This window comes from Lepisosteus oculatus, chromosome 11 (genome assembly GCF_040954835.1).
Source record: "Lepisosteus oculatus isolate fLepOcu1 chromosome 11, fLepOcu1.hap2, whole genome shotgun sequence".
Classification (NCBI taxonomy): Eukaryota; Metazoa; Chordata; class Actinopteri; order Semionotiformes; family Lepisosteidae; genus Lepisosteus; species Lepisosteus oculatus.
The window spans coordinates 40,034,323-40,060,496 of NC_090706.1; the positions used below are offsets into that span (position 1 = coordinate 40,034,323).

Genomic DNA, 26,174 nt, shown 5'->3' on the forward strand with positions numbered 1-26,174 from the left:
CATTTTCTGAAAAACCCACTCTTGGCAAAACCTTCCAACTTTTAGGAATCCTCCTTTCAAGGCTAAAGGTTGTGCTGCATGAAGTACATGACCACCGCTGAAGATGAGGGAAGACGTCTTGAGGAGTTTGGAGATGTAGGTCTGCTTATTAATTCTGGCTGAACTAAACTGAGGTTTTGCCAATATGATCTTGAGCAGATATTTAAAGAATTGAAATTTCCAGTGGAGTTTTCCTGAGACATTTTTCTTTTTTAAGGTTTCACATTATTATACATAAATGTATTTAAATATGAATTTATGCATCTTTTTTTCATTTTAAACTTTTACAAGCCAAGTTAATGAAATGTTGTCTACTTCCCTGGTCTGGGAACATCGTTTGCAGTAGGAAAACAGAGATGCCATCCCTCAGCTTTCCAGGGGAAAACTATCTTTCCCCTTCGGAGTAGCATTTCATAAGCACTTTCCCTTCACGAGTCGATAAATAACTTATAACCAAGAAAATCCCATTACTGATTAATGCTACGTCGAACTGCAAAGTTTTCCAATAGTTAAATTGATAGCCGAAGAGAATGTCTGTGGGGAAATAATTACATTGTAGTACACAGTTACAGTTGGTGTGGACTGTGGATTAATTATTGCATTTCTCTCGGTGGATGTGAAACGTCTTGGGAGTCCTCTGAGGAATAAAGCTATATTTGAGCTGCAGTGTCTTAACTCCTTTCTCGCAGTAAGAGAAAGGTATTTCTACAGGGTGATTCAGTCACACCTAAAAAATATAGTAGTGATTAAAGTAGTGTGCAGCATCCTCAATCTCCACAAATCCACTCTTACTCACTCGAACCTTTTACTGAGCATGGAATTATGTTTTCCTTGCACCTCCAAAAAGTTTTAGATTTGAGTGTTCTGTATTGATGAAAGTAGATCGCTTGAGATCTGCGGCAGGTTTTCAAAGCTGAACAAGCAAGGTCCAGTTGGCCGTTTTTTTACAGGAATCACAGTTAAATTGCCAAGTATGCGATTGAAATGAAAATGCAAAATCACTTTGGACCCAGGATTGAGAAGCACTGCTTGAAAGTTTAAACGCCGACAAAGACTACTCATTTTAACCCACAGCACACTTCGCAGACTGTCACATTAAACCGAGTTTACCACAGAGACAGTGTGTCCGACAGCAGGGAGTGTCCTCTTGAGCGTGATTGTCTAACCGCTGTGTAGCCAGTGACTTTCCCAGCACGTCTGAGGTGCTCTCGTGCTTCACCACTGCCAGTGTGATTCAGCCATGTCCCGCTCAGGGGCAACCCCGGCTTCTGAGCCACACAGGGCCACCTCCTTGGAAGCAGTGGAATCTGCTCCCTCAGAAGACCAGGTCTCCAAAGACATCCAGGTTCCAGGCAGGTGATGATGCTGCAACCTGCTGCACTGTCGTAGAGATGAGGCTCAAGCAGAGAAACGCACTTTTTCAGCATAAGTGATATTGTTCAGCATTTAGACTGGTGCTGCATTGGCACTGTGTGGTCATTTAAGCACTGGGATCCATATGTGACACTCCTACTATTCGCCTGGGACTGAAGCTATGGCTCAGTTCAAAGATGGGGTAAGCTGATACCCCATGAGGGTGCCATGCTGTGTGAGAGAAAGAAGCTAGGGGCGCGTACGTCTGTGGTAGGGTTGCCAGATTGCTTTGTCATGATCTCCTGCACTTCAGAATCAAAGTTCTGGGTGCATGCATTCGGCCCTTAAGATCATGTCATGGTCTTCCTTCTGCAAGTGTTTTGTTTTTGAACACATTTGATCCCCATGCTACTGAATATGGGTCCGATTCTGGATGGGAGCACCTCTGGTCTCCTCTTCTTCCTGTGGGTTTTCTATGGGTGCTGCAGTTTATTTTCCACCTTTCCAGGACTTGCTGGCTGAATTAATAAGGTACTGCAGCACTACAGCCAGTTTTTCTACAGTGCCGTTTGGCTGAAGGTGCAGTTATCTCTCATGTACAACTGGAGCCTGATAATACAATGGGATTGTTCGATGTTTCCAAGGAGTTCTCATGGCACAGACATCAGAATTCAGCCTGACCACCTGCGACTGTCCCTGCATGGCATGCGTACTGTTAACTGCCCCAGAGGCCCGGGGATTCTGCTTACTGTTTTACTGCGTCAGGGAGGCCAAGGTGATATCTGACATCCTAACCTTTGCCAGTCTGAAATGTGTGTGAGGGGATCACACAGGACTAAACCATTGCATCAGCAAGCCGGCTGCAGTGGCCCGAGACAGCCGGTACAATGTTTCAGCCATCGGCTGGACACCCAAAATCACCCAGAAGGGAGGCTTTTAGGACTTTTTAAACACAGGTGTTTCCAGCCCAGCGTGCTGGAAATCAAACAGTTTCCCCGATTGCGCTAACGGAAACAAAAAAAAGTCATGAAAGGTATGATGTTTGGTGCTCACTGAGCATTCAAATTTACTGCAAGACTCAAAGAAGAAAACTAAAAACAGCAGCCTACTGTTATGATGTCATGCTTCCTGTGACAGTAATTAGACAAGCACTGAGAGTGGTATGGACCGCGCACAACTGCTGCCAAGGCGCAGGGCTAGCTCAGTGGGATACGGCTGTCAGCACACAGCGATAATCTCCCTGCTGTGTAAATGTTTCACTTAGTCATGCCACTGACTCCCTCTGCTAAGAGCTGCTCCCGTGCTTGTTTGCAGAACTACAGTTCAACATGTCCAGCCTGAGTGTTTGTTTTCTGATAGGTCTGCAAGGACTGACACCCTAACCACAAGACTGATGGTGCAGAGATAACTAGGTGAGAGGAGGACCAGAGGTAACAGTGGCACAACTCCCAAGACCTCTTTCTGACTCGCGTCAGCTGGGGAAACCACACTGCTTCAGAATTGACAAAGAACTAGAAATGGACACACAGAAAAGGCTGTGGTGTTATGGGTCCACTTATGATTTATGCTAACATTTAAACAAGCTTCCAAGCTGTAAGAAGGAAAACTATTACACAAACCTTACCTCCTTGATACAAAACACAAAAAGCAACAAAAAAAAAGAGCAGACATAAAGATCTATACCTGGTAGCCATGCCTTCTGCACAACGCATAGCCTGAAGCAAGCATTCACTGCAGAAAGCTGATGTGTGTGTCACAAGCTATGGACGTTCTGTAGGGAAAATTAACAAATGCATGGGTTTTCAGAGCCTACTCATTAAAATGGGGGCAGCTCTTTGAACCCTTAACACGCTTTGTGGTTTCCTTACTGGTTACTGGTTTTAATTCCATCACGGCAGTCCATTTTATTGTTAAACTCGAGCCACGATCAAAGCCGAGGGCACTTCAAAAGGGTCCATTTTCGAAATGGCACAGCAAGGGCAGAGCAGAAGCCACGCTAGATGGTCGTTCTGCTCATGGCTCCCACAGGGAGATTGGCCTGACCTTTGCCATCACAGCCCTACTGCAGCTGCACGCTGGTGCGGTGGCAGACTGTGCTGAGAGATTCCCTGCAAGTGCTGCAGCAGTCAGAAGCATAGGGGGAGCCTATGGGACTAAGTAGTTATCTTCTTAAAGCCTTCTTTATATTTGCTTTTCTGAGCAAACCCAGCTGCCTAACCTTTGGGCGTTTCAGTGAAGGAACTCCATTGCAATGTGAGATTTGGCCCTTTAAATTTCTCCGGCATAGATATCCATTAACATGGGGAGTGAATTAAAATCCCGGGACCCAGGAGGTTTATCGTTGTGGCATCCTGTCCACTCGGTCTGCTTCGGCGGAATTATCCATAAGCTGCTCCTTAGTTTCAAAAACAGAAGGTCACTGTTATTTAGTTTGAAAATAAGCTTCAGGTTAGGTGACCGCTCCTGGGCCTGCGACCCCCAGCTGTTTAATGGCGCTCATGGCCATTAGCTCCTTTTCTTCTCTTCGAGAGGCAATTATTTTCCATCTGCTGCCTCCCATTCTGGCACCGCCAGTCCCTAATCCCGCCCCCTCGGGCCCTCGCACAGGCACGGCCGTCCGGAGTGCCGCTTCCGAACGGGCTCGAGCCGTCTGCCACTGGGGCTGGGGGTGCCTGCGACGTCACCCGCCGTGGACCAAAAGCCTCCTCTGCGGTGGCAGCCTTTCTTCTGCTCTGATGGCCTTCCGAGGCCCCCTATACTGCCTGAGCCCCCCTGGTGCCCCCCGTCCTGGGCATTATTTTTCTCCTTTAACTCCCAATAATGTCATTTAACCTGTTGAAATGACGAGTTTTGTCAGAGGTGGAATGCTATGTCCTTTCTGGAAGCGTGTCCACAGGGCCCCAAGGCAAGCCCCACCCCTGGCTGCTGTTTCAGGCTCTTTAACTGAAAGGCACACGCCCAAAGCCTGCTTTCCGCACGCCTTCCAAAAATCAGCCCGTTTTCACCAAGCCAGAGCTGGTATTTAAAATGTGTGAAGGACAAGGACGAGCAGCATGTGACCTGTCTGCGCAGAAGGCAACACAAGAAGATGTGAGGGAGAAGGAAAGAAAACCTTCCCCGTTTTCCTTGGTCCTCCCCCCTCGCTACTGGGGTCTCGACAGCGTTCTCACGTCTCCTGCTGCTACTTTCCTGGAACTGGAGCAGGCCGTGATGAGCAGGATGATTCTTACCCACACCAAAGTGCAGCAGATGGGAAGGCAGCGTTTCCATTTTTTTTCTGGATCGTCGCTCACTAAGAAAACCTATCGCAGGAGAAAAACAGATTTTTCACCTGCCTCACACTCTTCGACCACATGTTTTGGCAGCTGCCACTGCATCTTTGTCCTGTAGGTGTGAAGAATTTTGTACTCGGAACTTCAGCTAGGGCTTATGAGGTGATGTGATCTTTTTATAGACCTGTTCAGCTGATGTGCAGTGCGTTTCGCACACTGCCACTCCTCTCCCTCACACTGACAACTCCAGCTCTCTGCTCCAGCAACTGGGAATTTATCAGCTCTGTCGAAACCTTTTTCGCTGCCTGACCATAGCAGTCTGTATACCTGTACGACCACGGACTGTTCAAATGCACTTCTTACCCTTTTTTATTTTTTCCTCAGGTATACAAAATGTAAATCGTTTAGCTCCTGAATAAAAAGAATTCTAAATATGTATACTAATATAAATGTAAGTATCCTATATAAAATTACCTTACCATAATAATATATTTAAAAACCAAATGAAGACGCGTGTGTAAAATATTAGAGCTGAACAGCCCTACTGAAAAATAAGCAGTGTTTCAGAAGAAGGAATCGGTTTCAACAGCAGGGATGGGCAGCTTAAATCAAGCTTGCAGATTTCTGAGCATATTTTCTGTGTTTTTTGTTTAATTTAAAAAGAATATGCAGCACCTCATGCTAAACTCAAGTCATTTTGCCAAATTGAGCAACGCCAAAATGTAAAGTAAGATACTAAGACTTGGCATTCAACCAAGTGTTGAATACCACATCGGCCCTGGTCAGACAGCGACGCTCACTCAGACGATGTGAATCGGAACGCTGTGGTTCTTGAGACTGATGCCTTTCCATTTCTGGGCGCCCTTCGGAATTGCAAGCCCAGGCCAGGAGTGACTTGATACAGTATGTGAAAACCTACCGGAAATGTTTGAAACTGCACAGTATAAGAGTCATGCTTTTTGTGTTTTTCTCATGAGGGTAACCACCAGACCTTAAGTTGCTGAAATGCTGGAAAGGCAGCTGCTGTTCTCTGGAATATTTTCTTTTCTCACCTCAGTCATGCGGCAAACTAACAGGTGTTTTCTTTTATCGCCTTCTGCTTTCTGACATAGACAGGAGAGCCTCACCCCCCCCCCCCCCCCCCACAGGACTGTGCACGAGGATTTTAAACATCCACCTAAAAATACAATTCTCACTTTCCTGTTGCAGACAGTGAACCTGCTAATTAATATATGCACAGAGGGAGGGAGCGTACACACGCCCCAGAATATAAAAAGAAACTCATTAATATTCTGATTTTTGCAATCAGATTCTCTTCCCCTGTTCCTGCGGTAGAGATGTTCATTGTCCCTGTTCTGCATGCGCCTGCTTTCTGCTTGGCTGCCTCGTGCAGATTGATTTTTGTGCAGGTTCGCCCCTGCCTTCAGCGTGGGTCCGTGTGATTTGATTTCTGCTGACCAGACAGCGCTGTGATAGGAGGGGTTTGGAGAATGCAGCTCTCTTAGCAAGTGCTGGTCAGTAAAGAGTAATGAAGCCCTGCATTAAACCACCACCAACCCCGAACATTTATATTATATCACAGAACCAAGCCTTACTTTTTTAGATAAACACGTGCTAAGATTTGTGGTTCCAGCTTAGACACCTGTTCCCCAGTGAACTGAAATGAACTGCTAGGTTATCCCTTTAATTTCCTGTTAATTAACTTTTTGTGTAATCCTTTTCTCTTGTTCTTTCCCGAGGCGATGTGTGTATCCTGTCTTTTAAATACTGTCATACTGTGCGCTGTTTACACAGCACTGTGCACTGATCACTGGGTATTCACAAAGAACAGATACTGCATACAGACTCACCTCATAAATGGGGCTCTGTGTTCACCAGGACACTCTTGAGACAGGGCAGGAGTTGACATCTCTCCTGAAACTGAAAGAGCGCACGTGTGTAAGTTCAGCTCTTATGCCTTTCCTAAAATGAAATGCATGTTTTATGTGTGTGCGCAGTCAATAGCAGCTGATCAGCTGTTAGCTATAAAACCAAACCAGAAATGACTGGACATACTGTACCTTTTCTTGAAAGAAATTCAGCTGATGGTTGCAACTACTGTATTGCACAGGGTTAGCAATGACCTTAGTGCTCATCTCTCCAACATGCCTGGGCATCGGAGCCGTTGTCTTTGACAAACTCCCCCCAGTGCCAGTGCATGGTCTCGGGTTCGAGGAGGTCTTGCGCACATGGCCTCAGGGGTGCCTCTGCAGTTGTGTGTAACGACATGACCCGGGTCTACACCGTAGGTGTTGGGTAACACCATCGCTTTAAGAGAAAGGAGGATTTGAAACTCTCGCCCATGTATCTGTTGCTGTTAGCAGCACGTTTCTGTTTTTTAAGATCTTGCTTAAAAGGATTTCTTCTGAGATTTCAGACATCTCAGATCTGTTAAGTTTTGGATGGTCTCCCCACAGATCAGTGAAATCAGCCCTGAAATACAGTGGTGCTTCCCAGTGGCCAACAGGAGGGCATCCATTAGTTCATGTGGCATGTTTGCACCTGGGCATAGTGTTTAACGGAGCAGGGCGTTTGTTAATCCTCATACTTATTCCAGAATCGCACAACCAGTAGAGGGGCCTCAGATCAACCACATAAAGTTGATAGTAAACTCAGAATTGAACGTAACAACAGAACATTGAAAGGTTATAAAGGAGAAGAGGCCTTTCGTCTCGTCCAACTCAGTAGGATGCTAGTAGCTGTTTCCCAAGTATCTCATTAAACAGAGTCTTGAAAGAAGCAAAGGCCCATAAATGTGTGATTGCAGATGTTTGTATTGAAGCGGCGATGTGGAGGTTAGACCTGTTTATGTCCAGTGTGTAAAGTCTCATGCTTGATGAACTTTGATTAACTTTGTCCATTGTTTTTTCTATTGGCTATTTAAGCTGTTCTTTTTTTCTTGATACAGCATATACAGTAAATACTTAGATCCCTGAACAGCCAAAGGTTTTGTACTGCATTTAATCAGGAGAGGTGTTTCCAGCGTGCTCTAGTTTGGATGCTTACAGGAAAACGGAGATTTATTTTCATAGAAATGTCACAGTTTGGCTGTGATGTACTGCACATGCAGAGAGAATCTCAGATCATTATTTTCTGCCCGGGCAAGCAGCGCTGTAGTGATGTGAGGATAATGGTGTCTGAATCACGAAATGGGAATTATTTCTCCCTTCGTTACCATCCAAGGTGCTTATGTAAGTAATGCAGTGTGAAAGAAGGGTGTCGTGTTCTGTACTCCATGGAGATCGCCCAGCTCATTTTCCCCTGCTTGGTTCGGGAGTAAAGGAGGTCTTCTTGAATGATCTCTTCCCAGTTCTTTAAGCCGTCGGTTGGCTGTGTCGATTTAAGTGCTGGCTGGTCAGCCTACAGTGATGCTTTCCCTTTCCTTCCTGTGGGTTTGTTGACTTGTGGCTTCAGGGAAGGGGGAGCGGAGTGTGTCTGCATGTCTGCAGAGGAGGCTTGAAACGTGTGAAACGGCTCCTTGAGCCTTCTGGGGTAGGGTCGGGCTCACCGCGGTGGAGAGCGCGGTGGTGTTGAAGCTTCCTCGGCTTCCTGCTGGGTTCTTCTTCTCTTCCTGTGCCCCATGTCCTTTGCTCCTCTTCAGTCCCCTTGGCAGAGTGTGTACGCAGCTCACCAAGCTGAGGGTGACGTAATTGTTGACACATCTTATCCAAATGGGAAGGGTCATATTTATAGCTTGGCAAGTAACAGGACATTGGGTGTTATGTCTTCTTCCACTTTGTTTGAAGTCCCCTCTCTATTTTCTCTGTTAGAGACTAAAAGCATTCAGTTCCTTCAGCCTGTCAGTGTGGGACACTCCCTTCAGACTAAAGAGACTCAGTTCCTCCAGCCCGTCAGTGTGGGACACTCCTGCGCCGTGAAATGTCTTGTTGTTCTTCTCTGGACAGATTCCAGTGCAGCAATATATTTGTATAATATACGTAATATATTTGGTGATCAAAATTGTATACAGTGTTCTATACAAGTTCTTATCAGTGCATTATAAAGCTTTGACACAGCATCCCTTAACTACACATGGCAATGTTTTTTATTGCTGGCATGTAATGTCTAGAAGATGGACATTATCTGTTAACATCAACACAGGTCTTATAAGTTGACCCTTCCAGCCGATTGTTCCTCGTCTTGCTGTTCTACCGCTTGTTTTAACTACCTGCTCACAGAACTCTGCACTGTCTGTATTAAATGTCATCTGTCAGGCGTTGGCCCAGTTGTGACTTTTATCTACAGCATCTTAAATTTTGTTAGCCTCTTTCAACATTCATTTTTCAGGCTGGTACTGCTCTAAAACTAATAATAATACCTTGCATTCCTGTGTCACGTGTGTATTAGGATGGGAATCATTCTGTGCGTGACCGTCTGAGGAATTTAAGCTGTCAGATTTTCACTTCGGAATGCAAGAATCAGATCAGATCACTTTATTGGCCATATACAGTTTCTTGCATGAGGAATTTGTCTTTTCGCAGACCCCCAACCTGCTCTCCATGAGACACACAGACAGGGAGAGCAGCTGGGGGTCAGAGCGCAGGGTCAGACATTTACACGGCGCCCCTGGAGCAGTTGGGGTGCAGGGCTTTCCTCAGGGGCCCAGTGGAGTAGGATTCCTCTGCCGGTCGCAGGATACGAACCGGCAACCTTCCAGCCACAGGCGCAGATCCTGAGCCACAGAGCCTACGGAACAGTCCCACTGGACCAGTCCACATTTAGAGGAATATGTATGTGTTGCGTGAGGAGACAGAAAATTCAACGACTTTGGAAAAAGCTGTTTTGTCTTGGAAAAGCATTGCCTTTCTTATTTAAAAACCATTTATTATATCCACATCCACATTATTCCGCATTTCCACTGTTTCCACTGTGTAATGTAATGGAGAGGAACCAGCTTTGGTTGCTTTATGTGAGATGCAGAATGTGCAGAATATGGAGTGCTGAAAGCCCTTCGAGAATTGTGATCAGAAAGGCGTCTGTATTGGGTTTGTGTTCTTGCTTTTGTCTCGGGAGTGTAGAGCTCTTTGTTGGAAGGATTCAGTAGTGAGGCGTAAAAGGAACTGGACTCCACTGAGCTGCTCGTGGGGGAGAGGAAGTGACAGTTGGTGTTTGTGTTGCTTGGGTACAGGCCTCAGCAGTGTGCACTTTTGTTAAAGCGCCTCAAGATGCACTGTTTATTGAGCTGAGAACGCACAAAAATATTTACCACCAAAATCGGCGATTGTGTCCTCAGATTTAAAACGAAAAGTCCAGTTTGAGATTATTTTTTAGTGTGTCGTTTGTGCTATCCTTACTCTGAAGTTTAAATTCTGCCTTCTTGGCTTTTGCATGGGGTTGTGAAGATACAGCTTTATTTGATCGATTACAAATATGGCTCCAAGTTTTAGTCCACGGAAATGTTATGCTAGTCCTGGTCTTCCCCTTGCTTAAACAGAGTTACGGCTTCTGAAATGCAGCAGCAACAGCCCTGTCCTCAGCCGGGATGCTTTGTGAATTATATCTTTTTCATGTGCTGTGGTTAAATCAGCTTTTAGTTGATTTTCAGACATGCCTGCTGAGACTATTTTCTTAGGTCCTGCAGTTCCTATATTTATGAATTTGTCATCTAGATGCTGATGTTTGTGTTCTGAATTGCCCAGTTGCGCGGTGCTTGGGATTCCAGATCATCCCGTGCGTTGTCATTCCTGGGCAGGTTTTCTACCTTTTATTTAGTTGATTGCAGTTGATGAACTTAAATTCAATTCTGACTTTGTTGGAATTAATTGGAAAGGATGAGAGACAAAAGATGTACCTAAGATACCGAAGACCTGTGTGGAAATCTCACAGCGTGTTTAAATCCACAGGACCAGGGCATCGTCAGGTTTCTGTCTCTGCACAGACATCTCATTGCTTACTTAAGGGAGTAGTGGCAGGGACTCTAATTGGCCCTTGAGAGCCCATTAGTGCAGCATTGTGCCCTTACTCTGGTGTCACAGTGAAATAAGTCCCTGCACCGGGGAATTTGTTAGGGGAGCTTTAATTAAGGGGAGATTTAATTGCTGCATATTAAAGTAGCAGGCAAATGTAGAGGCTAGAGGTTATACAGAGCCATGCCATAGTAAAATGAGCAGGCTTGTCATAGTCCTGTTGTGAGTGTGAACAACATTAAGTATTAAATGAAGCACAGCTTTAACACAGTGATAGATCATTGTTATGTATACAGTCCTCATTATCATACAGTATAATTCCACTATTTTGGAGTTTTGGTTTTCATATCTCAAGTGCTGGAGGTTCAAAGTCTTATCTCTGATGTAAACCTGCTGTCATATTCTTTTTCGGTTCTTTGCTTTTTATAATTACAGTTAGTCTTCACCTTCCTTTTCTTCTAAAGGAAAGTCATTGTTTTCCCAGTTCCATTATAGACTGTCAGCGCTAACAATTTCTCTTAATATAAAGGTTAATGTCCTTTTCACCTTCATTTATATAAGACTGCTCAAGTGCTAACTTTGATTCAGAGCTGATGGTCTCTGTTCCTGTCTCCGAGGTACTCCATCTTAATACCATTTCGGAATGAACCCCCGTTATCAATTCATTTATCTCTCCATTCCGCTTGTGTCCGAGCTGCATGTCCCTCTGCCGGTTTCTGGAATCCAGTGATATATGATAATTGAGCCCCCATCCTCCTCCCTTCCCTTCCTCTTCAGTCTCTTTCTCAAGGACATCGGTGAGCAGGCAGGGGCGCTGGGGGGGGGGGGGGGATGAGGAATTTTCCCCAATTCCTCTTGAAATTCCTGTTTATTGGGAACACGTTGACAGCGGGAAGAATTCCTTCTCGGATTGATCCGCTCTTGGCAACGTGCTGGAATTTAGCCCAAATCACCTGGCCCACATGGTCCTGGAAGAGATGGGCTCCCTGTGGACTTTGGGAGCCAGGAGCTTAGTTTAGTTCAGTCTTAGCTTCCTGCCTCGCGGTGCAGGATACTTGAAAGGGTGGCTGTGGACTTGCACTGACTTCAGACAAGTCCCACATCACGGCTGTCGACTGACAGACTGGCTGGTTGTCACTCCCAGAGAGGAAGAAGGTGGACCTGTTTTGCTAAAAGCCATGTTTGTTCAGGAGGAATCCGAGTGCAGAGCTTCGTCCCAGGCTGCAGAGGATCAAGTGGAGGATCATCCCATGCTGGGAAGCAGAAATGTATTAAAAAAAAAAGAAACAAAAAAAACAGTATCTGTTTGTTTGCTTTATTCCTTTCAGAAGATGCTATATGTTGTGATGAATAATTGTCAAGGGTTGTATGTATAGATGGTGAACTATGTGTATATTATATACAGTACATATATATGACTCAGACTTTCATGGTTTGACGACATTGGCACGGCTCTGCTATGCCAGTATGGATAATTTTAGAATTAAAATTGGCCTAACAAGTATCTGCAGGCTTGCAGAGGTGGGAGATCATCTGATTGCAGGGTGTGAAGTGCTGAAGGAATGATGCTTTGTAGGGAAACCAAGCTGCAGTGGGGCGCAGCTGTCGGGGAGTCTGTGAGCACCGTGCAGGTCCCTTTGAGAAGGCCCTCCTGGCCCAATGGCTGTGAGCAGCCGAGCGAGAGGAAGGAGGGATCCTGAGGCATTCTGAGGATCCGGCAAACCTGACTCAGTACCTTGTCGTGCCGGTCATTTCGGCGGCATCTACGTCCGAGGCCAAAATGGCGGCCGTGTGTTTACAGACGGGCAGCATGGTGGCGTAGTGGTGAGCATAGCTGTCTCGCACTGCTGAGGTTCAGTTCCAGACCTGGGGTGCTGTCTGCGTGGAGTTTGTGTGTTCTCCCCATGTTCAGGGTGCTCCTGTTTCCTCACACAGCACGGTTCTAGGTCAACTGGCGTCTGGGTCTGGGTCTGCCCTGCGGTGGACTGGTGTCCTGTCCAAGGTGTACCCCGCCTTGCGCCCACTGCTTGCTGGGAGCGGCCTGCCAGTTCCCCAGCGACCCTGAATTTGAAGAAGCACTTAGAGAACGGATAGATGCACAAAAGCTTACAGGCAGCTTTGTGCTTTGTGATTTCTGCTTAACCTGGGTTCTGTCACTGTGGAGCAAATGAGGCCTGAGAGGCAGTGATGAGAGAGCTGCATTCACGAAAAACAGGCTGGTGAGGTCGTTGCAAGCTCTGAATTCATCTCTGGAGTCCCAGCTGAAAGAAAGAATGTTGCTTCTGCCCGGAGAGCTTGTGCTTGATGAATTTCTAACTACAGGAGTTTTATTATTATTATTGTTGTTGTTGTTGTGGTTGTTGCATTTTTCTCTTTTAGTCTGTAAAAAGAACAGCCGGAAATTCAGAAAGCACCTCAGTGAGGTCTGTGGATCAATAAAGTACTAACAGATGAGGGGGTCGAGTGGCCTTGATGGTTTCCTGTGAGAGTGGTGGCAGTTCTGAAGTGTCTGCTTTGTTTGTGGCGGTGAGAGCAGACCGTACGTAATGTGATCCGATTTATCCTGTGACTCGTATGCAGCAAATCGCCTTCAGAAAACAAGAAACTCGGAGGTGCATTTAAAACCGAGAACAGGAGGCTCTTGGTTACGCGGAGGGCTGTGGAAAAAGCTGCCCAGCCGTGTTGGTGAAGTTGATACCCTGGTTTCTTCCAGGACACTGATGGTTAGGACTCTTAAAGGATCAGTTAGATAGTAACTGCTAAACATTTGTAACTGGAAAAAAGGTTTAGAATATGTACATTGACTGGGGAAGGAGCAGATTTTGTCATGTAGTGGGGTGTTTATTCTGAGTTTTCTGTCTAACAAGCGTTTTCAGGCTTGCCTGTTTTTTAACGCTGGAGAAAACGTTGCCCTCCTATTTCTGAAATTGAACTTTAAGGGACGTCTCAGTTAATAGCTGACTGGTTTGAAAAATGTACATTTGTAATTAAATGTTTTTGGAACATTTTGCCTATTCTCATTTGAAAAAGCAGAGCAATGATTCCACAGTAGACAAAAGCCTTGAAATTCCTCCTGTTAGTGTGTAGATGAAAATACTGTTGAGCTTCTTTGGCTTTTAGCCTAAAATGTTAACTAGACTCTAGGTTGTTTAGAATGTGACTGTGAGTTTGTTTATTCTAATTGAATATCTCATTTAACACAGAGCTCGGGTCCACACACTGGTTACTGGTTGTTTTGAATCGGTTTCATTCTCTAATGAGCAGTTGTAATGGGTTGGAAAGTCTTTCTTGGGCGAGAGAACTTCCTGCTTTTGTAAGCTACTCCTAATGTTGACACAGGGATGTAAAACATCCCTGCAAGCTCTGGGACGCTAGGGGCTACAGCTGTTCTGTCTGTGGAAATTCTCCGTTCAGATCCCATCGGGTACGCCGAATCTCCGAGGTGTTTTGTGAGTCTCACTTGAAAAGCTCTTTCAAATGTGCTTTTGTGTATCAGGGTTGTGCGGTGTCCCTACAAGCTTCATTGTGCCTGGAGCACACATCACTCTGGGATGCCATCTCCATTTTGACAATGCGTACTGATCTGTGTGTGTGACAACCCGCCTTCCCTGTACCTCTCCCTAAGGGTGTCGTCTTTTCTCCACAGGGCCTTATACACGTATGAGGACAACACCAATGACCTAACACTGGCGTCCTCCGGAGGTATGCAGAGTCTTTGCATTGTATTTGTTACGTCTTATTAGCATTTTGGCTAACACTCCTGAAGCATATTCACTGCGCTTTAAGTCAATAATGTGAAAAAGCAAAGCAACCAACAAGCCCTGTAATTTTGCAATGACTGTCCCCCAAAGGCAACTTGAGAACTACACCAAAGGCTGTATTTATCAATATTGAAGCCACTATTATCGCTGACAAGCTCTGTTGTTGTTGACATCAAGCATGTTTGTTGCCATTTAGGTAAGAAAACTGTATTTGAGCTTTTGACATTGTAAAATTGCAAGGCGTAACACCAGCAAAAAGAAAACCTTTGGCAGAAGATTATAAGATTTAGCAACAAGCCTAGAAAGAGAGCTAGGATTTAATTATCCAGCAATTAAAATAATAATAGCTTGTACGTGTTATCTAATATTGAATTAGATCTAATGGTAAATGACGATGTGGTGTGTTTTAAAGATGAAATACGTATTTTTTTGCACATATGTTTGTTCGGTTCTGGAACGAAATAATTCCCTCCACACCTGGGCTGTTCAGGTTAGGTTCTCAGTGATAGGAATTTCACCATTTCCCGGTAATAAAGTCAGAAAAGAGCACTGGCTGGATCTCCTTTAATACTTCCTTCTAGATATCGGTGAGGATTACTAACTTAATACGGAATTAGCTTTTGGGAGAACAACATCTTCATTTTCACCACAAGCATTTCTGTCCTCTGTAGAAGCAGCATCATGGAAAGCAGCTCCAAAACGTCTGCTGAAGTTTTCCATAGTGGTTATCACAGCTGTGGAAATAGAAAGATATACCTGCATGGCCTTGGTGCTGGGGCTGTTCATATTGACCGTTTCTCCTGTTAGTGACAGCGGGGCGTAGAGTCCTTTCAAACACCCGGGATTCAGGCTCTCCTCGTCTGCTCTGGATGGTCCGGTTTGATCTCAAAGCAGCCCCAGGGTAGTCTGAAGCCAGTGTGTCCCCTGCAGTAAGTGGGGTAAAAGGAGCCCGGCTGGTTGGTTAAGTTGCTGTGGAGGGTTGGACCTGTGGGACTGTGAAGCTTCCTGTCGTTGCAACTTAACTCACTGCCAGTGCTCGACCTGCAGTATTACAGACTGCGTCCAACCAGCGTCCTGTCGCACTGGGCCTGCTCCGTGTGTCAAAGGCGTTTGTAAGGTATTCTACCACAGTTGCTTTTACACTTGCAGCTCTTGGTACAGACTACAGCAGGCCCTTGCATCAGCTCCACGCTCATGAATGATTCTAGTGTGTAAGAATTGCAAATTACATGTACATATGGCAGTAAACTCCTCTACTGCTGATTGGCCTTTTTGGATCTTTTTAGTAGCCCGAGGTGTTACAGATACTTTGAAAAGGTGATGGTGACATGTTCTGTGTGGAGTTTGCATGTTATCCTGCGGTTCTAGTGGGTTTTGTCCATGTGCTCCAGTTTCCTCCAACAACTAGGAAGTCAGAGTACAGCAGCTTCCGTTCCCTGTAATACTCGCTGGCTCTCACAACAGGAGAATCGGCATAGGCAAGTGTTATTCCTGTTTTCAGTCAGTGGCAAACAGACCATACTAACCAGCAAAACCAGTACTTGACTGAATAAAGTATTTGCCAGTTTGGCTGGGGCTGAAACTGGGGGCTGCCCTGATGGAGACCTGCGCTTCAGGCTGCGTTTCCTCTCTCCACCACCAGGAGGCGGGCTGCCAGAGATCACCCTGTCTTTTGACAGCACACGGGTCATGTATGGCTTCTGCAGTCTGAAGGAGCCCACTGCTGCCCTGCCTCGCTACATCCTCATCAACTGGGTGAGTGTGTACTTCTGCAATCCTGGGTGCTTACCTTATAATTATTCCTTACACTTCTTTAGCTCTTTTCTGGACACTCCACTGAAAGTGCCTTACAGGTCATGGGGACTCCCCTCCACCAGCACCAGTGTGCAGCCCCACCTGGATGATGTGCCAGTCCGCTCCCCACACACCAGCTCTCAGTGGGGAGGAGAGCAGAGTGATGAGGCCAGTTCAGAAATGGGGATTATTAGGAGGCCATGATTGGTAAAGCGCAGGGGGAAATTCGGCCAGGACACTGGGACTCTGTCTTCCCGATTCATGACTGCTCATCCCCAGAGACATTCAGTGTTTAATGGTGCTGCACCCGGGCTGGCTGCCTGGGAGCATGTAATTTATCTAGCTCTGGAAGCTGCTATCTCATACTTGGCATGGGGTTCGGGCTGTGGTTTACTCTTATAGCTTATATCTGGGAAGTACGATTGTAGAAGATAAGATGGCTTAAAATGTCTCCACCAGGAATCTGTTTTTCCAGTTAAATTACAGGCGTGGAAAACAAGACTCCCATTGCTTCGCAGTGGGGATTTCAGATTTTACAAACCTCAGCCTCTCGCTCGAATTCCCAGTCTGTATCATCCGCCAAACCACGCTGGAATACAGAAGGTCCAGTGTTTCCTTAAGTGCCTCCTCCACTGCAGTAACCTTGGTTTCCACAAGCAGCTGGTTAGCCAATTAAGAAAGTGTTTGCTTGGAGGAGTTAATTACAGTACCTTGGGACTTAATAATCAAAGCTGCAATAACAAAAGATAATCCATGCAGAAGATGGTGGACAAGATTGTATGCCATACCTAGGAAGGTCGAACAGCAGTAGATAAAAATAAAGCATGATCTTTTACCCCCATACATTCTAACAGGGGTTTGTGGCTTCTCTGACAGATGTAAATTTGATCTCCTGGAACATCTGTCCTGGAATGGCGAGAGTGCCAGAGAGGGGAAGAATGGTGTCATAACTAGATTTGCCACCGTGTGTTTCTGACGGACAGCAGCTGGTGCGATTAAGACACACTTGTTTTGATGTGAAGTGATTTCCTTCAAGTGGTTAATTGAATTAGGTTAACTGTTCAACTTTGAGTGGTTAATAGTTTGCAATTTAGCTGTCATTTAGCTAAAGAATGATGGTAAGTATTCAAGCTGGTTGATTTAATGTTACTTATTTTAACAACAGCCCATCTACAGCAGACCTGGTATTTCATTAGATTTTTTCATTCCAATGCTGCAGAAAACTGCAGGCTGACTCTTGGGGATTTTGACTGCACTCTACCTTTAAAAAGTACACAGAAGAACTCCAACAAAAGCACGTTAAACAGCGCTCCGATCTTAAAAACAGTTGATTAATGCTTTTGTTTCATAATTACGCCTCTTTGTTAAAAAGAAGAAAAAGAAGAAATACCAATTTGCAGCAATCAGTTTTGCTGCAATCAAATTTAACATTTAATGCATTTTACAATCTAATTAAATCAGTGTACCCCGTACAGATTTAATCATCGTTTGTGCTAAGAAAGGCACTCCTCATAGCACATACTGTACCAGTCCCTGTGGTCCCGACCTCAGTCCTAACCTGGTCAGGCCCCAGAGTCTCCTGATACTGGCACACTGGGACTGAACGAGGTCTTTCAGCCCAAAAGCGACTTTGTGACCTGCCAGCTGCCGGCGTTTACAATGCCACCTCAGCAGTCAGTGCCAGCTCTCCGAATCAAATGAACAAAAACATATACTCGTCTTGTCTGGCTCTTTCTCTGGTGGCAGAATGCCGGTGGGCTGTTTCTAAAGTATGTACTAGCCCTCCCTGAAAGTCAGGTTGAGGAGTGTCTGACTCTCCTGCTCTCCTCTCAGGTGGGCGAGGACGTGCCGGATGCCAGGAAGTGTGCGTGTGCCAGCCACGTGGCCACGATCGCGGAGTTTTTTCAGGTCGGTGCTACTGAGGTAACATTCCACCCTTTTTTCACCTTTACTAGAGATTTACACCATACGAAATGTTCCAAGCGAGAGGAGTAGAGATTGTTTGCCTAAACTGCCTCATTTAGTCCTTCTGGTCTGGGCAGAGCTAGTATGAACAGGCTTTGAGATTAAAAAAAAAAAGAGTGGGAAAAAACAGCTTGGAGGCAGCTGACTGAATTGTTTGCACCCTGTCTGCTTTGATTTATTCAGTGATGTCCTGTTCCTGTGACATTTCATGCTGTTTTAGTGAAAACAAATCCCTGATCCAGAATGTTTGACAAGATCTTGAAGAGGCAGGTCATTTACCAGTGTCTTTCCAGAACCTTGTTATTTTGTGGTCTTGGCTGACATTTGTCTCCAAGACAATTTCGTAACTGTGAAAAGTTATGCAGCACCAAGAGGAGAAGGCTAAAGAAATTCTGGGCACAACGCAGCACCTAATACAGTTTGTTTCACAGTGAAACCAACACACAGGGTGGACAGCCATAGCAAATAGGGTCAGGACTGGTTCACAAGCATCAAAAAGTTTCAGTTTGACTTTCCTGAATGATGGTTTTTGTAAATATATTTTGCAATGTGTAACTTTTTTTCTCCCCTGCCTTTTAGGTACAAAAAAGAGTGGGGATAAGAAGTGGGATGTTATCATAAGGCAACCAAACAACAAAATACAATAATAGTATTAAAAATCTTTCATGTTTATGCTAATGCCGATGTATCTTAAAAAAGAATAAGAACTCCCAGCTTGTTTGGTACAGTAGTTAGTAGCTTATTGTTCTGAAGATCTCGTTCAGCTGTTTATTGAAAGGATCCAGGCTAGCTTGTTCCACACTCCCACAACCCTTTGTGTAATGAAGTGATGCCTCTCGGTTTCAGTTGCCCTTCGACATTGTTTCCACTTGTGACATGTAGTTTGTATTTGAGTGCTGATCCTCCTGAAAATCATGTTTAACATGTTTAAATATACCGAAGAGCCGAAGTGAGTCCTCAACACGCAGTGCTGAGACTCAAGCACAGCAAGACTCTGCCTGATGGCTCATTCTTGAGTTTCCTGCAGGGACCCTGTTCAGACACTCGTGCAGGAGACTGTTTCACCTGAAGCACAGAGCTGCTGAGACACATCTGTGCAGCCTCGCTGTGCGAGAAGAGCCTCATTTTAACAAGGCTGCCTCCCCTTAGATATCAAATTCCTGTGCATAGTTACACTAGTTGTGGAATAAGTGCACTTTGTAGCCTCCTGCTATGAATTAAAATTCAAGCCTGTGCTCTACCGCCATGATTGGTTCTATGAAACCTGCAGGCAAGCAAATTAGAATTCAAATTGCCGGCGAATGAAATTACCCAGTAATGATATTTGAGGGCTGGAGATGTGTGGTGAAGTGTGTTTGTGTGTGACTAATGTGGCACTCTTCATGTCATGATGTCAAAAACGCTTCACCGTAGTAGTGAGCCGAACGGTATGTGCTTATTGTTTCCACATCTTTTGAATCTGTGAGTGGGAGACGGCCAGAAATAGCTTCCCTTTGTAGCATCACCATGCCTTTGAGGACTGCATGTCAGCTCTGCACGGCACATAGAGCCTGTCAGTGCTTTTTAAATGTAGTATATTCAAACAGAACCTAAAAAAGAACTAGTCTCCTGTCGGGGAAAGGGTCTTCAAAACCTTTGTCTCAGATATGCAGGTATGTTGGCGACTTAAATTTCACTGGGGTTTTCCTAAAAATCAAAATTAATGGACTGTTAGACACGTTTGCAGTAAGCTTTTGGACATCTGCACAAATGTCAGCACTGTCGTATTTGCAGAGTTGACCGTCTTTGGTACCTTTTCACATTCAGTCTGCAGCCTGATGGGAGAGGAAACAGTAGATATTAGGAGTGTGTCACTGGTCCCTCTTCACTCGCCGGCTGGAGTCTGCAGCCCTGCGGTAGAAACGTGCTGCTCGTACATTTAAGTCTTTTTGAAACTGAGCTTCAAGATCTGAAACAGTCCACAGGGAAATATTACCTTTAGTCAGCTGAAGGTCGTTTTAAAGGCAGGACTGAAACAGGCATTAAAAAGGGTCAATTTGGAAGATTTTAATAAGAGATCTCTTATTTTCCTTTGAGTAGTGGAGTGGTCTAAATATTCTTTTCATGAGCTGTAATTAATCTTTACGCTAATAGTTATAACTTGCTCATAGTTTACAGCCTATTTAAGTAGCAATCAAATGTTTTGATTTTTAAAGTGCTCAGTTACAATTCCAATTACAATGAAGATCTAATTTAATGTCTTGCAGGGATAGTAAGACAACTAATCCATGATTTTGATGTTAAGAAATGTTTCATCATAACTAACTGCAGTGCAGGTAGCACTGCTGCCTCAAATCCTTGGGGCCCTGGGTTCGATTTTGGCCCCTGGGTGTCATCGGTTTGGACTTTGACTCCCTGTGTCCTGATGGAAGAGGAGGACACTAGTTAAGATATAAGACCACTTTATTGGCCATATACAATTTCTTGCATTAGGAATGTGTCTTTTCGCAGACCCCCAACCTGCTCTCCATGAGACTCGCAGGCAGGGAGAGAAGCTGGGGGTCAGAGCGCAGGGTCAGACATTTATACAGCACCCCTGGAGCAGCTGGGGTGAAGGGCCTTGCTCAGGGGCCGAACCGGCAACCTTAAATGTAAAAACAAAATTTTCCTTGTGTGCAGTGATGGCCCTGGCCGGTGTGTGTTCGTGTCCAGTGATGGACTGCCCAACGGTTTGTGTGTGCCAAAATATATTTTTCGTTTTCCTCTGAACTGTACTGCACTGACACGGTTTCTTGGCATATTACATTTTGCAGATCTTTTATTTAAATACTTCTCGTTGTTTTCATGCAACACTAAAGAGAACGGTGCTCCTGCCTCCAGTCAGCCACCTTCATTGTGTAAAGTCAGGCAGCATTATTTTTTGCATCTAGGTGTCTAACTGTGGCTGGTCACAATTTTACCTTCCTTTTTTCTGTGCACTAGGGCGTCGATGTTATTATCAACGCCAGCAGCATTGAAGACATTGACCCTGCTGCCATTGGCCAGAGACTGACCAATGGCATGGGCCCTGTTGCCAGCCCTGTGCTCAGCCGTCTGCGAATGAGAGACGAGGAGCACCCAGACACTGTGGTATGAGCTTCCTGTGGGGTATTTGGGAAGGGTGGAGGGGTGATTACAGACATCTCAGACAGGTGGCCTCATCCTCTGGACGGTTGGGAGGAGCTGGAGACTGCTTCCAGAATCGCAGAGTCCCTCGAATGGCCTGGCAAAATGCAGTGCGTTTGTTTCGTACAGGCAAAATGTCAGATCTTCCAAGTTGCGACATAAACTCAATACACAACAGCCAAACAAGACAGAAAATGTGCGATGTCACCAAGCCCAGAGGATATAGGGTCTTGTGTGAGAAGCGTTGGATGTTCTCCACAGTCTGTCAGAAGTATTGAGAAGATCGCCGTTACAAAATAAGGAAAGAAAAGTGTCCACCAATCACAGAGCATCAGCATCAACTCTGGGCTTGGTCTTCAGAGGGCTTCTTCTCTAGGTTTGGTCTTCAGAAGTTCTCCTGTAGTGTTTGGCTTGAAATAATGGGACATCTCTTAGAAAAATCCAAAACTGGTCTGTTTGTACTGTCTACTGGGATGACAAATTGGCCTAGTCCAAAAATCTTTCCTTAGCATGACAAAACTCTTATTCCACTAACAACTTGAGATATTTCACACCCCAGTTATATACAGTTACTTGAAGGGCTCCATCATGAGATTAAGCAGTACAGTTTGCTTCTACACAATTAGAGCATGAAGCACAGAATCTGGTTAATCTCTCTGGCCTGAAGTGAATAGGTCCCCTCAGTGGCAGCTGGTATGAGGCTGGACTGGAAGGTAGGAGACAGGTCTTCATCATCTTCCCCACCCAGAACAAGCCCCCTGAAACCAGAAACAGCTGGTAGGGGCAGTTCACCTGCATTTACCACCCTCACCACACCCTCCCTCAGCAGAAGTCAGTCCTGCAGGGAGAATGGGTTCTTGCAGGTTACAGAGGCACTTGCTGTTAGTCGATGTGGGTTCCTAATATTTTGGCCAACGCCCTAGCGGCACTACCGTCTTCTGTCCTCACACTCCTGCACCCTGAACCAGCTGCGCATCGGACAAGATGAGCTGATAGCAAGCCACAGCTGCCTTCTTCCAACAGGGCACCAGCTACCAGAAGACCAATGCAGAGATCGAAATGAAGAAAATCAACCGGGAGGAGTTCTGGGAGCAAGCCAAGGTACTGGATTAATTCCCTTTCAATGATGGTGGGACTCAGCGCCCAGGACGAGGTCTCCGTAACGTAGGAATAGACGTCTGTTAGCACAGTGTGGACAGCAGAGCTGAGGCTGCTGCGCTCTTGATGGAGCCAGTGTTTTTTTTTTCTGGGCAGACGGGAGTTTTATTTTTATTTTGTCATAGCAGTTACTCCCTCTCACCCCCAAGCACGCCCTTTTTACCAAAACCTGGTATTAAAAATGTAGATTGCTGCCTCTCGTTACTGACCTCAGTGATTCCAAAGTACAGGGCAGGCTCGTCGGGGCAAATGCAGCCATGCAAACATTTTACCTTTTCATTTCATAAAAGTCGGTGAATGTGGATCAAAACCATCCTGTGACGATGGCTCTTTGGCTGTCTCAGTAAGCTTAATTAAGAATTGGCCTCAAACTGCCTAGTTTTGGGAGGGCTGGTGCTCTTTCACACACTGTCAGATGATGACTACCACAGAATGTTTTTGAGCCACGGTTAGGGGTGGCCTTCCCCCTTGTGGTCTGGATAGCCGTGGGTGAAAGGGCTCGGACGATACACGAGCATGAACGCTTGCTGGGCTTTGTGTGTGTCTGTGTGACAGACGCACACAGTGACAAGGAAATTGCCAGGGTGGGGAAAGCCCTGTGTTCTTGAGCTCTTCCCCGGACCTCATCTTTCATTGATATGCATTGAATTCAAAATCCCAGCACCGCTGCAGAGGTATCTAGCTTTCTGTGGACCTCGTCTGCTGAGGACTTAATTACCGGTTGTAAGACGAGGTCTGTGGATTGGAGTGAGCCATCAGTATGCAAGCCAGCCACGTACAAGGGGTCTAGGCTTCAAGAAGAATTAAAATATTGAAAAAACCTCAGTGCGTTTTTCGTGTTCTCGCCAAATTAACTCTAATGGTTTAAATTGTCCCTAGCTATTGGCTAATCTCTGTGTAAGAAACCATTAACATACACGTGCAGGAGGTTCTGTCAACCCGATGGCGCTGCTAAGGAGAGACAGTCTTCTGACTGCGTAGCAGGGAAGGTATCCTGAAGCGACGCAGGGCTCTGCTCCTGCCGAGCCGTGCCCCCTGCACGTAGTATGATGAGAGAAAACCTCATTATTTGAAGGTAATCGAGCCCCCGTAGTCCTGATCTCCGTTGGCTCGGAGTTCAGGAGTGGGTCGTCCGTTGCGCGCTCCGAGGATGTAGCGGGAACGGGTCGAAGGCGGGGCACAAAAACCCCGCCTTCGCTGACGTAGGGGCGGGGGCGGGGCGGGGCGTCTGTCTCCCGGCGCAGCGCGAGGAGGAGCTGCGCAAGGAGGAGGAGCGGCGGAAGGCGGCCGAGGAGCGCCAGCGGTTCGAGGAGGAGCGCATGGAGCAGGAGCGGCGCGAGCAGGAGGAGCGCGAGCGGCGGTACCGCGAGAGGGAGCAGCAGATCGAGGAGCACAGGTACGGCGGGCCCCCCGCCCTGCGCTATGGGCCTCAGGCCTGCCTGCCCACCGGGCCGGCCCCCGGGGGAGGCCTGGGGTGTGCACCTCGGCGCCTCGACGTGCGAGCTCCGTCTCTTCGGTCTCACGGCAGTTGTGCAAAAGTGCTGTAGTGAATGTTCATTAAAATCTCTCGGCCTGTCCCTTGCACTTGGCTCTCCGTGCTTTGCTGTGCGTTGCTGCTCTGGGCCGCGACATGCCATGGTCTACAGAGGGAGTGGGAGGGATCTGTAAGAGTAGCTCTGCGTAGCCCTTTACTCAGGGGATAACTGGTGTATAATGCACTTCTAGGGGTTACCAAGGGGGTGGGGTCCCTCGGCTCTGTAGTCTGCCAAAAGTATATCGATCTGAGGATCTCGTCCAGCCAGTCAGCCTCCGGTCTCCCACGACCCTTGGTGTAAAACAGTGACCCTTTGTCCAGTCCTGGGAGCCTGTTGTCCTAAATTCCCCTTCTGTTCTCAGACCCCTCACAGATGGTCCCGAAGTAGTCCGCCAGAGTCCATACCCGAGGTGCCCCGGTGAACAGTGGTAAATAAATCTGTCGGGAGTGAAGGTTTTCCGATAGGCTTGGCTTTGTAGGTAGTAGACGTCCGGTGCCATAGGAGGAGCCCAGAATCGCCTCTGGCACAGCTCAGAATACCTTCCCTCAGGGCTGGCAGTGCCCTTCTGTTCACCTCGTCCTTTCTCTTGCCGTTGGACAGGAAGAAGCTGCTACAGAGCCAGGAGGATGAGGAAGCCAAAGAGAAGACGAGAGACCCGTCCCTTTTCGTAAGTGAACACTCGCTGCGCCGCTCAACTCCCGAGCCGGATGATCACACACAAGAGGAAAAAAGACCCTGGGACTCATGAGAGCAACAGAGGGGGACAAGCACGTTTGAAAAGGGAGTCGCAGAACCACAGTGCCGGCTGCAAGCCTTTTGAACTCTCATTCACTTCCTGGAATATCAGAAGGTGGCATTATCTGTGCCCATTTCCTCCTTTTAAAGTTCCTTTAGCCAGTGGGGAGGATCCCCTCTCTCCTGCTCGGTCAGATCAGATCTCCCGCCACAGTCAGGAGAGGGCAGCGTAGTCCTGGCGTTAGAGTTGGGTGGGGGCCCTGCACAAGCAGAGGGGAGCGTGGTGTCTGTTGAGCAGAGGCTCGGTGCTGAACGGGTTAAGCAGAATGGACAAAGGCAACGCATCCGGCAGAAAGGTCACATGTCGCTCGCCGCAGGAGCGCTGCTTCCGCTGCTGCCGCCAGAAATGAGAAGGAAAACCCAAATTCAACAGAATTTCAAAGACCTTTTAAAAAAAGCAGTTTCGCTTCCCTCACAACACTAGAAACTCTCAAGCCGTTTCTAAGCGCTCTTGTAAATAAATCCACCGCCACCAAACACTGCGCATCTATTTCTCAAAAATCAGAACCGAAAAAGATTGTTTTTTTGACATCCCCGACTGAGATATCAAACCTGAATTTAGCTGTTATACTGAGAATATGATGGAACCCTTTAAAATGCTGTTTTGAATCGCGGTTTTATGCTCCTTTACATGGGGTGCTTTGGATGTGCTCTCCAGCTTATTAAAAATGTGTTGCTAGAGAGCCCCCTGGTGGTTAAGAAGTGGAACGTCAGCCTTTTTTCATTCCCCCTCTCCTCTCCCTGTGCAGGTAGAGCCAGAGAACGAAAGCAGTGCCCAGGACAGGAAGGAGTCTGAAGTGGAGGTGGGTTATTCTCATCGTGGCCACATGGGGGCGCCAAAAGGCGGCTTATTGTAAAATAGTGAGTGCGCTGCCTCCGCTATGTCTGGGGATCTCCTTCCGCAGAATTCAGTCCTGCAGCATATTGCGAAATGCGACACAGAGGCGGGTCAGCTAGTGCATAGGTTCTGGGTCCAGTTCTGGTTCTGGATTGTCCGTGTGGCACTTGTATCTTCCAAAGTCATCCAGGTTAGAGCAGCTGAGGGCTCTAAATTGTGCCTGTGTGCTTGTGTGTCCATCTTGTGATGGACTGCTCTAGTCCCTCTACAGTATGGCACCTTGTGTCCTGCCATTCCAGGATAGACTCTGTTTGTGTGTGTATGCGTATGTGGACGTGTGTGTGTATACATGTGTATGCATGTGCTTGTTTGCGTGCGTGCATGTTTGTGTGTATATATGCATGTGCGTGATTGCAGGACTCAGCCTGCGTGCTATCTGTCGGCAGGAGGCTGCGGCGATCATCGCTCAGCGGACGGAGAACCCGCGCGAGTTCTTCAAGCAGAGGGAGAAGGCGGTGGCCTGCAGTTTCGACAGCTCTCCCGTCAGCGGCCACAGGACAGGTGAGGCCGGGGGC

The 26,174-nt window shown here is 46.6% G+C and overlaps 1 protein-coding gene across 8 annotated transcripts in view; it reads left to right on the plus strand.

The window, feature by feature from the left end:
* dbn1 (drebrin 1) overlaps nucleotides 1-26,174 on the plus strand; it is an 87,501-nt gene that overhangs the window by 46,521 nt on the left and 14,806 nt on the right. For 3 of the 8 annotated variants that reach the window (XM_015349909.2, XM_015349908.2, XM_015349913.2), the window contains 10 exons: nucleotides 14,256-14,311; nucleotides 16,013-16,125; nucleotides 17,998-18,087; nucleotides 21,091-21,237; nucleotides 22,297-22,374; nucleotides 23,676-23,827; nucleotides 24,328-24,393; nucleotides 24,567-24,633; nucleotides 25,511-25,564; nucleotides 26,046-26,160. In XM_015349909.2, coding sequence (XP_015205395.2) covers nucleotides 14,256-14,311; nucleotides 16,013-16,125; nucleotides 17,998-18,087; nucleotides 21,091-21,237; nucleotides 22,297-22,374; nucleotides 23,676-23,827; nucleotides 24,328-24,393; nucleotides 24,567-24,633; nucleotides 25,511-25,564; nucleotides 26,046-26,160 — 938 coding nt within the window. The remainder of the gene's footprint in view (nucleotides 1-14,255; nucleotides 14,312-16,012; nucleotides 16,126-17,997; nucleotides 18,088-21,090; nucleotides 21,238-22,296; nucleotides 22,375-23,675; nucleotides 23,828-24,327; nucleotides 24,394-24,566; nucleotides 24,634-25,510; nucleotides 25,565-26,045; nucleotides 26,161-26,174) is intronic. The other 5 variants (XM_015349910.2, XM_015349911.2, XM_069195309.1 and 2 more) reach the window with 5 other exon arrangements.